This window comes from Panthera leo, chromosome C1 (genome assembly GCF_018350215.1).
Source record: "Panthera leo isolate Ple1 chromosome C1, P.leo_Ple1_pat1.1, whole genome shotgun sequence".
NCBI classification, from domain to species: domain Eukaryota; kingdom Metazoa; phylum Chordata; class Mammalia; order Carnivora; family Felidae; genus Panthera; species Panthera leo.
Genome location: NC_056686.1, coordinates 85334381 through 85350958, shown reverse-complemented (window position 1 = coordinate 85350958; position 16578 = coordinate 85334381). Strand labels below are relative to the sequence as shown.

General features: G+C 39.8%; 1 protein-coding gene across 7 annotated transcripts in view; it reads right to left on the bottom strand.

Moving 5' to 3' along the window:
- Positions 1-16578, bottom strand: part of CDC14A (cell division cycle 14A) — a 184970-nt gene that overhangs the window by 27578 nt on the left and 140814 nt on the right. For all 7 annotated transcript variants that reach the window (XM_042953050.1, XM_042953047.1, XM_042953049.1 and 4 more), the window contains one exon: positions 14723-14882. In XM_042953050.1, the coding sequence (XP_042808984.1) occupies positions 14723-14882 (160 nt within the window). The remainder of the gene's footprint in view (positions 1-14722; positions 14883-16578) is intronic.

Here is a 16578-nt window from a genome sequence, read left to right as displayed (position 1 = left end):
AGGGCCCTTGTTTCTTTATTGATCCTGTGTCTAGATGATCTATCCATTGTTGTCAGTGGAGTATTAAAGTCTCCTGCAATTACCACATTCTTATCAATAAGGTTGCTTATGTTTGTAATTGTTTTATATATTTGGGGGTTCCTGTATTCAGCACATAGACATTTATAATTGTCAGCTCTTCCTGATGGATAGACCCTGTAATTATTATATAATGCCCTTCTTCATCTCTTATTACAGTCTTTAATTTATAGTCTAGTTTTTTTGATATAAGTATGGCTACTCCAGCTTTCTTTTGACTTCCAGTGGCATGATAGATAGTTCTCCATCCCCTCACTTTCAATCTGAAGGTGTCCTCAGGTCTAAAATGAGTCTCTTGTAGACAGCAAATAGATGGGTCTTGTTTTTTTATTCATTCTGATACCCTATGTCTTTTAGTTGGAGCATTTAGTCTAGTTACATTCAGTGTTATTATAGAAAGATATGGGTTTAGAGTCATTGTGATGTCTGTAGGTTTCATGCTTGTAGTGATGTCTCTGGTACTTTGTGGTCCTTGCAACATTTCACTCACAGAATCCCCCTTAGGATCTCTTGTAGGTCTGGTTTTGTGGTAATGAATTCCTTCAGTTTTTCTTTGTTTGGGAAGATCTTTATCTTTCCTTCTATTCTAAATGACAGACTTGCTGGATAAAGGATTCTCAGCTGCATATTTTTACTGTTCATCACATTGAAGATTTCCTGCCATTCCTTTCTGGCCTGCCAAGTTTCAGTAGATAGGTCTGCACTAGTCTTATCAGTCTCCCTTTATATGTTAGAGCGTGTTTATCTGTAGCTGCTTTCAGAATTTTCTCTTTATCCTTGTATTTTGCCAGTTTCACTACACGTCATGCAGAAGATTGATTCAAGTTATGTCTGACAGGAGTTCTCTGTGCCTCTTGGATTTCAATGCCTTTTTCCTTCCCCAGATCCAAGGAAGTTCTCAGCTATGATTTGTTCAAGTACACCTTCAGCCCCTTTCTCTCTCTCTTCCTCTTCTGGAATTCCTATTATACAGATATTGTTCCGTTTCATTGCATCACTTAGTTCTCTAAGTCTCCCCTCATACTCCTGGATTTTTTTATCTCTCTTTTTCTCAGCTGCCTCTTTTTCCATAATTTTATCTTCTAATTCACCTATTCTCTCCTCTGCCTCTTCAATCCAAGCTGTGGTCACCTCCATTTTATTTTGCAGCTCATTTATAGCATTTTTTAGCTCCTCATGACTATTTCTTAGTCCCATGATCGTTGTAGCAATAGATTCTCTGCTGTCGTCTATACTTTTTTCAAGCCCAGCAATTAATTTTATGATTATTATTCTAAATTCTTGTTCTGTTATATTGCTTAAATCATTTTTTGATCAATGCGTCAGCTGTTGCTACTTCCTGGAGTTTCTTTTGAGGAGAATTCTTCCATTTCATCATTTTGGATAGTCCCTGGGGTGGCACAGAACTGCAGGGCACTTTCCCTGTGCTGTCTGGAGTAACTTGTGTTGGTGGGCGGGGCAGCAGTCAGACCTGATGTCTGTTCCCAGCCCACCGCTGGGGCCACAGTCAGACTGGTGTGTACTTTATATTCCCCTCTCCCAGGGGCAGGACTCACTGTGGAGTGGTGTGGCCCCTGTCTGGGCTACTTGCACACTGCCAGCTTTGTGGTGCTGCTCTGATGGGATCTGGCTTATTAGCCGGGGTGGATCTGCAAGGTGCACAGGGGTGGGAGGGGCAGGCTTAGCTAGCTTTGCTGTCAGTGGTCCCCTGTGGGAGGGGTCCTGCAGCACCGCGAGGGAGGCAGACCCATCAGAGGGATGGATCCACAGAAGCACAGCGTTGGGTGTTTGCACGGTACAAGCAAGTTCGGTGACGGGAACTGGTTTTCTTTGGGATTTCAGCTGTGGGATGGGACAGGGAGATGGTGCTGGCCAGCGCCTTTGTTCACCGCCGAGCTGAGCTCTGTCTTCCAGGGCTCACCACCTCTCCCTCCCGGTGTCCTCTCACCCTCCTGCTCTCCGAGCAGAGCTGTTGACTTTTAACATTCCAGATGTTAAGTCCCGCTGGCTGTCAGAACTCCCGCAGTCCGGCCCCTCCACTTTTGCAAGCCAGACTCGGGGATTCCACCTTGCCAGGCGGGCTGCCCCTCCACTGCCCGAGCTCCCTCCCACCAGTCCGTGTAGCGCGCACTGTCTCTCTGCCCTTCCTACCCTCCTCCGTGGGCCTCTTGTCTACTCTTGGCTCCAGAGAGTCTGTTCTGCTAGTCTTCTGGTGGTTTTCTGGGTTATTTAAGCAGATGTGGGTGGAATCTAAGTGATCAGCAGGACGCAGTGAGCCCAGCGTCCTCATACCCCACCATCTTCTCTACTCACAATGTTGGTTTTTTTGAGAAGAATTAGTTTTTTGAAAAAACAAACAAAATTGATAAACCTCTAGCCGGGCTTCTCAAAAAGAAAAGGGAGATGACACAACTAGATAAAATCATGAATCAAAATGGAATTATTACAACCAATCCCTCAGAAATACAAGCAATTATCAGGGAATACTATGAAAAATTATATGCCAACAAACTGGACAACCCGGAAGAAATGGACAAATTCCTAAGCACCCACACGCTTCCAAAACTCAAACAGGAAGAAATAGAAAACTTGAACAGACCCATAACCAGTGAAGAAATTGAATCAGTTATCAAAAATCTCCCAACAATAAGAGTCCAGGACCAGATGGCTTCCCAGGGGAATTCTACCAGACATTTAAAGCAGAGATAATACCTATCCTTCTCAAGCTGTTCCAAAAAATAGAAAGGGAAGGAAAACTTCCAGACTCATTCTATGAAGCCAGCATTACTTTGATTCCTAAACCAGACAGAGACCCAGCAAAAAAAGAGAAATACAGAACTACAATATCCTTGATGAATATGGATGCAAACATTCTCAATAAGATACTAGCAAATCGAATTCAACAGCATATAAAAAGAATTATTCACCATGATCAAGTGGGATTCATTCCTGGGCTGCAGGGCTGGTTAAACATTCGCAAATCAACCAATGTGATATATCACATTAATAAAAAAAAAAAAAAAAAAAAAAAAGATAACCATATGATCCTGTCAATCGATGCAGAAAAAGCAATTTCTGACAAAATTCAGCATCACTTCTTAACAAAAACCCTCGAGAAATTAGGGGTAGAAGGAACATACTTAAACATCATAAAAGCCATTTATGAAAAGCCCACAGCTAATATCATCCTCAATGGGGAAAAACTGAGAGCTTTCCCCCTGAGATCAGAACACGACAGGGATGTCCACTCTCACCTCTGTTGTTTAACATAGTGCTGGAAGTTCTAGTATCAGCAATCAGACAACAAAAGGAAATCAAAGGCATCAAAATTGGCAAAGATGAAGTCAAGCTTTCACTTTTTGCAGATGACATGATATTATACATGGAAAACCCAATAGCCTCCATCAAAAGTCTGCTAGAACTGATACATGAATACAGCAAAGTCGCAGGATACAAAATCAATGTACAGAAATCAGTTGCATTCTTATACGCTAATAATGAAGCAACAGAAAGACAAAGAAACTGATCCCATTCACAACTGCACCAAGAAGCATAAAATACCTAGGGATAAATCTAACCAAAGATGTAAAAGATCTGTATGCTGAAAACTATAGAAAGCTTATGAAGGAAATTGAAGAAGATATAAAGAAATGGAAAAACATTCCGTGCTCATGGATTGGAAGAATAAATATTGTTAAAATGTCAATACTACCCAAAGCAATCTACACATTCAATGCAATCCCAATCAAAATTGCACCGGCATTCTTCTCGAAGCTAGAATAAGCAATCCTAAAATTTGTATGGAACCACAAAAGACCCCAAAGAGCCAAAGTAATATTGAAGAAGAAGACCAAAGCAGGAGGCATCACAATCCCAGACTTTAGCCTCTACTACAAAGCTGTAATCATCAACACAGCATGGCACTGACACAAAAACAGACACATAGACCAATGGAATAGAATAGACTCCAGAATTGGACCCACATAAGTATGGCCAACTAATCTTTGACAAAGCAGGAAAAAATATCCAGTGGAAAAAAGACAGTCTCTTTAACAAATGGTGCTGGGAGACCTGGAAAGCAATATGCAGAAGGATGAAACTAGACCACCATTCACAAAAATAAACTCAAAATGGATAAAGGACCTGAATGTGAGACAGGAAACCATCAAAACCCTAGAGGAGAAAGCAGGAAAAGACCTCTCTGACCTCAGCCTTAGCAATCTCTTACTCGACACATCCCCAAAGGCAAGGGAATTAAAAGCAAAAATGAACTATTGGGACCTCATGAAGATAAAAAGCTTCTGCACTGCAAAGGAAACAATCAATAAAACTAAAAGGCAATCAACGGAATGGGAAAAGATATTTGCAAATGTCATATTAGACAAAGGGCTAGTATCCAGAATCTATAAAGAGCTCACCAAACTCCATACTCAAAAAACAAATAATCCATGAAGAAATGGGCAGAAAACATGAATAGACACTTCTCTAAAGAAGACATCTAGATGACCAACAGGCACATGAAAAGATGCTCAACGTCGCTCCTCATCAGGGAAATACAAATCAAAACCACACTCAGATACCACCTCACGCCAGTCAGAGTGGCCAAAATGAACAAATCAGGAGACTATAGATGCTGGCGAGGATGTGAAGAAACGGGAACCCTCTTGCACTGCTGGTGGGAATGCAAACTGGTGCAGCCGCTCTGGAAAACAGTGTGGAGGTTCCTCAAAAAATTAAAAATAGATCTACCCTATGACCCAGCAATAGCAGTGCTAGGAATTTACCCAAGGGATACAAGAGTACTGATGCATAGGGGCACTTGTACCCCAATGTTTATAGCAGCACTCTCAACAATAGCCAAATTATGGAAAGAGCCTAATGTCCATCAACTGATGAATGGATAAAGAAATTGTGGTTTATATACACATGGAATACTACGTGGCAATGAGAAAGAATGAAATATGGCCTTTTGTAGCAACGTGGATAGAACTGGAGAGTGTTATACTAAGTGAAATAGGTCATACAGAGAAAGACAGATACCATATGTTTTCACTCTTATGTGGATCCTGAGAAACTTACCAGAAGACCATGGGGTGGGGAAGGAAAAAAAAAAAAAAGAGATTAGAGAGGGAGGGAGCCAAAGCATAGAGACTCTTAAAAACTGAGAACAAACTGAGGGCTGATGGGGGGGGGGGGGAGGGAGGGGAGGGTGGGTGATGGGTATTGAGGAGGACACGTGTTGGGATGAGCACTGAGTGTTATATGGAAACCAATTTGACAATAAATTTCATATTAAAAAAAATTTTTTTAAGGAGGTGCTCATAGAAGTTAAGAATATTGCCCAAGCTCCCCTAAGCTCTTCATGACAGCTATGATTTTAAAATCAGATTTCTTAACCCCAGATACAATATTCTTTCTAAAATATATGCCACAGCACACTAACATTGCACCAGTAGAGATTTTATTTTGCCCATTTCCTCCCCTGAATAATTCATATGAATTTGGTAAGATTCCTTGCAGCCATAAAAGTCCCCCCCACCTCTTTAGAGCTAGAACTCTTATTTGATGAAGGGTATACAAAAATATACTTCCCTCAGTCAAATCCTAATCATTTCTGATAGCCATTCTGGGATCAAAATACTTCTTTTCTCCCTGTCACCTAAGGTGGGTTGCATGAATACCTCTGGGGTGAGTAGGCATGTCCTGGGTAAAAAGACCACACCTTACTACTATAGCTCTGAGTGTAAGAAAGAAAAATAGACCTACAAAGCACACAGCCAGTGGGAAAGAAGAAATGAAGATAAAAGCTTTCTAGAGGGGGTGATCCCTTAACTGGGTCTTAAAAAAGCAGTACAGGTGAAGCCAGCCAATTCACACTTTGTCATCCTGGCAAAGAACAATAGTTCACCAGTCACAGGATCCTGGAACCTTAAAGTCAGAGGATTCTCTTTAAGTCATAAGTTGCCCATAGATAAAAGTCTCCAGAATCCGTAATTGTTCATCTCTGTCCATACAACCCCAGTGGGGAAGAATCCATTACCACCCAAGGAAGGCTGCAGGAAGGGAAATAAGGCAGGCCTGAAGGCTAGGCTTGCTCGCTGGATGGTACACAACACAATCAACATGGGTGTTGTTACCGGTTACTTGTACCTGATGGAAGGACCAGCACATAGCCAAAGTCTCTAGAATACGAAGTGGGGTCAAGAAGTATATAAGCCTTCAGGGCACCTGTGTGGCTCAGTCAGTTAAGCATCTGACTTTTGCTCAGGTCATGATCTCGTGATTCGTGAGTTCCAGCCCTGCGTCGGGCTTTGTGCTGACAGCTTAAAGCCTGGAGCCTGTTTTGGATCCTGTCTCCCTCTCTCTCTGCCCCTCCCCCACATGCACTCTGTGTGTCTCTCTCTCTGAAAAATAAAGATTAAAAAAAATTTTTTTAGTAATAAAAAATATATATATAAGCCTTCATGGGATAGACTTCTTGAAGGACCTGACAGGATCTTCACCCTCATCAGTCAGATTCACTGTCTAATGTGTGCCTTTGTGGGAAAGCCAAGAAAGTCTGTTTGTCTTTCCAACTAGGGGAATCTTTGTGTTCCCAACTTTGAAATTCCTTCAAAATTCTAAGGAAAAGTGATCCTCAACCTAAAATTCCAAAATTCAACCTATCAGTCAAATGTAAAGGTAGAACAAAGATACAAAAATTTACCTCCCACACACTCTTCCTGAGCAAATTATTACAGAAGGTGTCAGGGAAAAGGAAAGAAGATAACAGGAAATCCAGGAAAATTAGGAATCTAACTGAAGAGTGTGAAAAGAAGGCCTCAGGTCAGAACGGTGTAGTGGGGCTAGAGAACAACCAGTCGAGGGTGGAAAGGAGTAGTGTCTTCAGGAAAAGAATGAACTTGGCAAAAAAAAATTTGCTGTGTTAAGATTTTGAAAAAATTCTAAACTGCTTGGCAGAATATGTGGGGGCCAGGGTCAGGGCGGGAGTGGGAAGGGGGGGGAGATAGCATTATCTCTTCCCAAGTACACAGAAAACTATGCAAATAAAAAGGCAATTAACTCACACCTGAACTCATGTAACATTGTGTCAATAACACTTTAATAAAAATAAATAGATAAATATAAAACACTAAAGAAGTAGATAACTAACTCTGCGAAAAACAAAGAGAGGGTCAACAAAGAAAAGAGAGTAGACTACCAAGCTCAAGAGTGAACAATCCTTACATGGTAATAATGTACATATTATTGGGTTTCACAAAAAAATTATGATATATAGCCATATCAGGAAAAGCACAGGGAGCATGTTAACATCTGGCTGGGAGAGCTAAATCCTATCTACCACAACCAGGAGGCAATTGAAAAATGTCCAAAATCAATAAATTGTTTAATATAGCATTAGAAGGGAAACATTTATGTTCAGAAATATGGTAGTGAAAATGTGGATGTAATTTGCTTAGAGGTTTCCCCTTTTGGGAGTTGGTCTAGGGGTACAGAAAGGTGGGATAGGGTACTGATCTTTTTTATCAGAATTCAGTACTTTTTGATATTTCTAAAAGTGTAGTCACATATTACTTGAAAAAATGAATACTAATTTAAAAAGATACACAGTTTAAAAATTAACACTATTTTACATGACAGTTATGTTACATGTGTTTTCTCCCCACTTTATTATGTATCTTAAAAGTGAAATATTTTTTTAATTATAATACATTTCAAATGTAGAAAACAATAAAAAAACTGCAACAGACAGCTAACTACCCAGATTCAATATATTTTCTACTTAAGCTCCTACTTTTAAGGGGTTTAAAATACCCTAAATACTTTTCCAAGAAAAAGAAAATATTACATATAAAGACTCTATGATACTTGTTTGTCATAAGTAATAACAAAATACAGATAAAAGTGAAAAATTATTAAAACCACCTACATATTTACCATCAAAAGCAAAACACATTAGTACTCTGGCATATAGTCTTCCAGACTTTTCCCTGTGTTATTCATACCATCCCCCACCATACTTCTTTCTGACAAAAAGAGGTTGAGTTACATATATGCTGCTCTCTAATTTACTTTTTCACTTAAAAAAATACATTGTTGGAAGTATTTCAGGGTACATTTAAAAAACAAAAGACCAAAAAACCTCTACATGATTATTCTTTATGGCTACATAAAATCCCATGGTCTACATATACCAAATTTTATTTATTTTACCCTTAGTCAGGTTTTTTCTGTCTTTTGTCACTATGAACAGCTCCAACAAATATCCTCCTCTATGCATACGGCTTTTAAACACTGTCCTATTATTGTCTTAAGATAGATTCACAGAAGTGCAATTGCTAAAGACATTTTAAGGTCTTCTGACACATATTATCAAACTGCCCTCCACTTTAAACTCCAACTGGCAATCTTTAAGGTCTTCTTATTTCTGAAATCCTTGCTAATACTGCATACATTCTTTAATCTCACTCAACTTGAGAGGCATACATAGCATCTCGTCATTTAAATTTGTATTTCTTTCATTTTCTAGGGAAGCAGAACATTATTTATGCTTACCAGCCATGACAATTCCCATTTTGTTTTATTTGTGTATATGGTATTTTCACATTGATTTTTAAGAGCTCTTTATATTTAAAAAATAAGCCTAATTTGAATATGTTGCAAACATTTCCTCCTAGTTGATTACTACGAGAAGAATGAACTGGGTAAGGTGAAGACGTGGGACAGGGAGGAGGGGGACCCAGTTAAGTGGCTCATGCAGTGGTCTGGTGAGAGGTGACAGACTGGATTTTAGGGTATGAGAAAACTCGTTTTCTTAATGTTTATTTATTTCTGAGAGAGAGACAGAGCGTAAGCAGGGGAGGGGCAAAGAGAGGGAGACACAGAATCTGAAGCAGGCTCCAGGCTCTGAGCTGTCAGCACACAGCCCCACACAGGGTGCGAACTCACAAAACGCAAGATCATGACCTGAGCCAAAGTCGGATGTTTAACTCACTGATCTGCCCAGGAGCCCCAGGGTATGAGAAAACTCTTAAGTCAGGACCTGGGGAGAGGAGAGGGAGATCTCCCCAGGACCTGGGGAGAGAGAGGAGAAAGATCCAGACATGCAATATAGGTCTGAATAAATCTGCTGAAACACAAATCACATATTTTTTGTCTCAATGCATCACCCTTTATTTTATTTCTGTGGCTATTGTATGAAGCTTCAGCTCAAAGGTATAGAACATATAAGCCATAAAACCCTCAGTAAGAGATTAACAGCCTTCAAACTCTCAACAAAACATTAAAACAATGTTATTCAAACTACATTTAAATTATGGAATTAAGAAACCAGAAAAAGCTGTAAGAAAGAGGATTCTGGCCTTCCGGAATCCTGAATATAACACACAGACATGAATACAACTAAGCTCTGTATTTATCAGGGCACCTAGAACACAAACACCTGTGAGGGGAAACTATATTAGAAAACACAGTTCCTCTCTCGTGAGGCATGAATCAGTTCCAAGAATTGTGGACCTGGGGCAGTTCAAAGACTCTCAACGGGCGCTGGTAGGTCTCATTCTTTCTACCAAATTCATTCCTTATAATAGCTAACAACAGTCACAACTGATGAATGCAGGGAACCTACCCCAGGCCTCCCTTGTGTTCTTAGGCACGAGCCCCTCTCCCCACAGAGTTCCAGTGCAGACCCTCTCTGGCCTGAGCTGCTTAGATTCCCTAGAATTTGCTAAAAAGAAACAAAGTCACGTGGTTGCTGGTGAACAAAGGAAGGGAGCCTCATCCAGGGAAGACCCTCATATCTTTGCTCGCCATGGAGAGTGGTGTTTGGTCAAACTACCCTTTGCCCTCTGGTAGGTCTGAGCACCAGCTCTTTCTTTTGGATACCAGCTTGCTCTACATAAAGGCAGGAAAGTGAGAGCCAACTACGATACCTAAAGAAAGACCATTTTAAAAGATGTACTTATTTACAGAGGATGGTCTAGCAAAACAGCAAATAATAGTGCAAAGTACAAAGATTTATTTTATTTCATCAGTTGTTCTCTATATACACACGAGATGAGAATCAAAATAAAATGTGTTCATAGATTTCCATTGGATAAAGTAATTACTGACCAACGCATTAATAAAATGGTGACAGAGTAAGCCACCGGTGTGTGCCATTAAGAGAAAAAAAAATCTATTAGATAAAATATAGCACACTAGGGAAAAAAAGACAGAAGAATATAAAAAAATGATATAAAGGGAGAGTTTGAAATATAAATGAGTACAAATAGAGGTGAAAGGATTGAAAGAGAAAGATGATAATGGATTTTTAGCAGGTTTAAATGATTTGGCTAGGAAAGGTGGCTGGGTCATCTACAAAATTCTTTCAGCTCTCAGATGTTGAACCTGTGAGATGTAAAAGCTAGAGAAAGACAAAGATGCCATCGTCAAATTAAGTTGCTTCTGATAAATAGAAAGTTTGGATTTATCAGAGCCCCCAAATCTGTCTTCTCTCCTTCCTTGCTGTCACTGGTTGAGACCTTTACCACCCGGGACTCCCCCCTCCCCCATCACCTGAGCCTCTCATGCCCGGCCACACACCAACTCCAGCACCCCTTCCACTCCACAGCCAGAGCAGTCTCCCCAAACCGTGGCTCTGTGTACTGGCACTGTCTTGTCCAATAGCCTCTGCTGGATCCCAGTGGCATTCAGATTGGAACCAGAATGCCTTAGTGGTCCTAAGAGTGGAAAGAACAGGGCACCTGGGTGGCTCAGTCGGTTAAGTGTTGACTTCGGCTCAGGTCATGATCTTGTGATTCGTGAGTTCGAGCGCCGTGTGGGCCTCTGTGCTGACAGCTAAGAGCCTGGAGCCTGCTTGGGATCCTGGGTCTCCCTCTCATTCTGCCCCTCCCCCACTCACACTCTGCCTCTCTCTCTCAAAAATAAACAAACATTTAAAAACTATTAAAAAAAAAAAAGGCAAATGACTTCAGCTCACATCCATCTCACAATTTGTGAGTTTGAACCCCACATCGGGCTCTCTGCTGTCAGCACAGAACCTGCTTCAGATCCTGTTCCCCCATCTCTCTGCCCTTCCCTGCTTGTGTGTGCCCTCTCTCTCTCTCTCTCTCTAAAATAAATAAACATTAAAAATCAGAGTGGACAGAACAGTGCTTGAAAGTAGGGCCTTAGAGATTTAATTTTTGACTTCATGGATTTTTTTCTAAGATGCACCCTGAACATGAGGATTTGATGTAAAAGAGCAAAGGACTTTATAAATTACAGTATCTTGATGTCATTAAAACACTACATTCTCAGGGTACCTGGATGGCTCAGTTGATGGAGTGTTCAACTCTTGATTTCGGGTTGTGGGTTCCAGCCCCACACTTGGGTGTAGAGATTGCTTAAAAATCAAATCTTTAAAAATTAATTAATTAAATAAAACACTACATTCTTATTTACCTGATTGTCAATTTATGTGAACTTGTCTGAACATTAGCAGCACTTATACCTAATTAATATCTCGAAGTCAAAAGCATCTGTTTGGTGTGCTAATACTGGATTATCACCCTGGAGTAGGAAAAGTTAACAACAATCACAGTTCCAGGAGAAATGTATTAGGACAGGCTGGCTAAGGTTATGTTCAAAGTTACTGATGTATGGGTGCCTGGTGGCTCAGTCGGTTAAGTGCCTGACTCTGGACTTCAGCTCAGGTCAGGATCTCATGGTTCATGAGTTCAAGTCCCATGTCAGGCTCTGTGCTGACAGCTCAGAGCCTTCTTAGGATTCTCTCTGTCCCTCTCCTGCTCACTCGCTCTGTCTCTCTCTCAAAAAATAAACTAAATAAAATTTTTTTATTTAAAAAAAATTACTGATGCAATATACTAAAGCCACATGTAGGACGTCATGGGGAGGCAGCATGATACAGAGAAAGGCCTCACAGTGCGTGGCTGAGTACAGACTCTGAGGCCAGAGCACTTCTGTTTAAATAACAGCCCCACAGGGCACCTGGGTGGCTCAGCTGGTTAAGCATCGGACTTGGGCTCAGGTCATGATCTCGAGGTCCATGGTTCAAGCCCTGCGTCAGGCTCTGTGCTGGCAGCTCAGAGCCTGGAAACTGCTTCGGATTCTGTTCTGCCCCTCCCTCACCCATGCTCATGCAGTGTCATATATGTCACTGTCTGAGATCTTAAGTGCACCACCATTCAGTGGTATTTCTGAGTTCTTTCATTTCTGCACTCTAATTTCAAAAATAATAACACTTCTGAATGGCTAGAGTTAAAGTAATAAATTGGGGGTTCCGGGAATAAGGAAGAGGAAGAGAAACTGCCCAATACCTGAATACATGCTCATATTTAAAATTGACTTATTTTAGTAAGTCAGAGAAGGACAGACATCATATGTTTTCACTCATATGTGGATCTTGAGAAACTTAACAGAAGACTACAGGGGAAGGGAAGGGGAAAAAATAATTTCAAACGAGAGGGAGGAAAACCATAAGAGACTATAATAAACACAGAGAACAAACTGAGGGTGGATGGGAGGGTGGGGGAGAGGGGAAAATGGGTGCTGGGCACTGAGGAGGGCACTTGTTGGGATGAGCACTGGATGTTATATGTAAGCGATGAAACATGGGAATCTACCCCAAAAACCAAGAGCACACTTTACACACTGTATGTTAGCCAATTTGACAATAAATTCTATTTAAATAAATAAATAAATAAATAAATAAATAAATAAATAAAATTGACATTTTAAATTTCAATCATATTTCATTTTTCATCTTCTAGTGAGAAATAAATGTTAATTATTCTTAAATTCGACTAAAAGAGATCTAAAAAAGTATGAGAACAAAATGTTCTAACTACCAGATGTTAGTTTAATTCAGATTATGACATAGGAAACATCATATTCCCATAAGATAAATATGTTTCTCAGATAGATGGATAAATTGTATGTGCCTCTTTTCAGAGGTCATAACTCAAAGCCCTGTTTACTTGAACAAACCCTAAGAAGGAAATGCTGACCAGAGCAAGAAAAGTATTCTTGCTTAGCTATATTATCACATTAAAATGTCAGTTCAGATCCTTTTTGTTTGCTTTGAATAGGCCAGACTACTACAAAGAGACAAGAAAAAGTTAACAAAGGCTGTGAACATCAACATGACCTTGGCTGAGATTTACATTTTGTCAGGACAGATGACTCACACCAGTAAACTTGGCCGCTTCATCAGTGGCTGTCCTGGAGTAGAGACCATGGGGCTGAAAAATTGGTTCTTCTGGCAGTCCCCATCCTGTGTCCTTGAAGAAAGCCCACTCTCCCTAGCATAAGCACTCCGGTTATCTTTCTTGGTGAAAGAAACCTGTTTGGCATGCCACTTGTTGACCTAAGAGAGTTATGATGTGTTCCTTCCATTTGGGGTTCCCTGAGGGCCAAGCCGGAACCAGACTTTTGTTCAAGGCCCTTGTCCAGGTCAAACGTCCAAATAGAATGTAAATCCACACTTGTGGCTTAAATATTTTTAACGGCTTTTTTTGTTCCTTTAGGGACATAAAAATATCAATACAAACCAAGCGCTTAGCTTACCTCAGGCATATTGTGGTAGAAAAAGCTAAACCAGGAGGTAGACTCCTAGTCTCAAGGTAGTCCTACTATTAATTAATGCTGTGACCTTCAGCAAGGAACAGAGTTGGTGGGGCCCTGGTTTCTGATCCGCACCAGAGGGGAAGTGGAACAAATGATTTCAAGGTTGCTTCTAGCTCCAAGAATGCCCATGATCCTACCTGTTGTAAGTCACTTCCATTTTTAGGTAGCAGGGTGTAACAGAAAAAACAGATTCAGAATCAGATAGATGTGGAATGGAATCACAGAGGTTAGAACTTCGGTGACATTCAATTTCCTTACTATAAAATAGAGGGGTGCTTGGGTGGCTCAGTCAGTTAAGTGTCCAACTCGATTTCAGCTCAGGTCAGGATCCCAGGATCGTGGGATTGAGCCCCACATCCGGCTCCACATGGAGTCTGCTTGGGATTCTCTCTCTCTTTCCCTCTGCCCCTCACCCCACTGTCTCTCCTCTCTCTTTCTCTATCTCTCCCTCTCAAATAAATTTTAAAACCCCCTTTTTAATGGAGATCATACTGCCTAATTCACCAGTTAGTTACAAAGATTAAATGAGACCATGGATATTACCAGTTTAAAGTGGTTTGCTTATATTATAGAGCTTCCATTAAAAAAAAAATTGCCCCTAATTATGTTTTCAACTCTGGACTTTAGAAACCAACATGCATTTGAGCCTTTCACAAAACCACTTGTGGTATATATTATTTTTTCAATTGTCACATTAATTTTTTCCTCTTTATATCCATTTCCATCTTCAAATAGAAACTTTGTTTTTCTATTTCCTTTTTGTAAATACTCTCCAAACCAGAGTACCCTCCTTTACAATTGTGTTCCGTAAGTTACAGCTTTTTTACTTTTAAGGATAACTGCTTTCTTTGCTCTGATTCTTGTTTTATCAGTGGATAACTACACCTAAAAATATTGGCACTCTCAGCATCTCAGAAAGGAGATATTCCTATGTTATATGTGTTCAGCTAGGAAACAAAGAAATGCAGAACATTAGTCTTAAGGAGACATGAAAATCTTCCAGAGGAAAACTCACCTCTCCAAATCTTTCCACGTTTTGTGTTTTAGATAAGTTTCCACCAATAGACATATCATCCAAGCTAGAAAGAATTTTGTTAATACTCCCTTCATTGGATGGTCTATTTTTCATTTTGGATCGGAAAATGTCTCCTTGGACCCATAACGATGCTTGTTTTCTGTAAAAAAGAGAGAAAACAAAATAATCTGTAAAATACATTACTATCATCTCCTTGAAAGTATATCTTCTAAATAAAAAGATTAGCAGATATGCCTTTACAAGGCAGACTAGAAAGATTATGAAATTTTAGAATTTTTTTAAACAGTCATTTTCTGAAAGTCAGAATAAATAATAAAGTTCTATATGAAACACAAATACCTATCTTCCAATATATGTCTATAATATAACCATATATGAGTTGACTATTAAGGTTCTCAGATGTTTATAATACATTTCACAGCAGTAAAGACTATGAGCCCATTTGCCTTTTAAATATGAATCTAGGGTCGCCTGGGTGGCTGAGTCAGTTGAGCATCTGACTTCGGTTCAGGTCATGATCTCGTGGTTTTTGAGTTCAAGCCCCACATCAGGCTCTGTGATGACAGCTCAGAGCCTGAAGCCTATTTCAGATTCTGTGTCCCCCTCTCTCTCCGCCCCACCCCTGCTTGTGCTCTGTCTCTCTCTGTCTTTCAAAAATGAATAAACATAAAAAAATTTTTTAAATATGAATCTAATATCTGTAAGGTATTTCTCAAATAGCAATTTGATATGTCTATAAAAACAGCTGGAGTGAAGTGGACTCAAAGGTATATGTGAAGAAACTTGAGTTAAACAGGGATATTGCCTAAAAGAGTACTAAATACCTAATTGTGTGTGGCTCCATGAAAGGCCCTGGAAGAACTTCAGAAAGAACTTCAGAAACCTACTCGTCCCACATAAAAGTAAGGTATGTAGCCTCAATTAGCTTATCCTTTAAGAAAAAGAAAATGTGGGGGCGCCTGAGTGGCTCAGTCAGTTAAGCATCCAATTATTGGTTTCGGCTCAAGTCACTATCCTGCAGTTGAAGGGTTCAGGCCCCATGTCGGGAGGGACCCCGACACTGTCAGCACGGAGCCAGCTTGGGATTCTCCATCTCTCTGGCCTCTCCCCCCCACTCACGTGCTCTCGCTTTCTCAAAAATAAATAAACATGAAGAAAAAAAGAAAAAGAAAATATGCTTCATCTGTAAGTTTTCTTTTATTCAATAAGGCACAATTATAACTGCTTTTAAGATTACAAGAAAAGGACTTCAAATATGTATATAAAAGGATACTCTCGGTTTTAAATTTTATTATTAGAGTCAACTTCATGCATTTCTTTTAAGATAAGTTACCCCATCGGATGCTACCCCATTCTATTCTATGTCATATTGTACAGAATAGAAGTAAGCTAAAATTATGGTTCATCATAATGAGTATTAACATCCAGTGAAATAACAGCATTATCAAGGAGATGCTACCAATAAGAACATAGATTTATTTTTTGAGGCAACAGAAAGGCTAAGGAGTACTTTCTCTCAAAGATTCCACATAAAATTCAGGTTAAAACATGAGAAGAAAAACAATGACAAAAAGTCCTCCCTGAATTATGTAATCTCATTGCGCCCTCAAGAAAGGAGTCCACCTTTCCTTTTTAAAAGAGTTGACTTTCAAATCAGAACTTTTGCTTATGGTTAAATACTGTTTAAGTCTTGAATAAAATATAAACTTTTAAATTGCAGCAAAATTTTACATGTGCAATACCTCCAACCAAGCATATACACGTCCAAGTATCACCCTATAGAGATACATGCCTGTATACAAGATGAGAAAATGATTACTGCAGCATTATTTGTA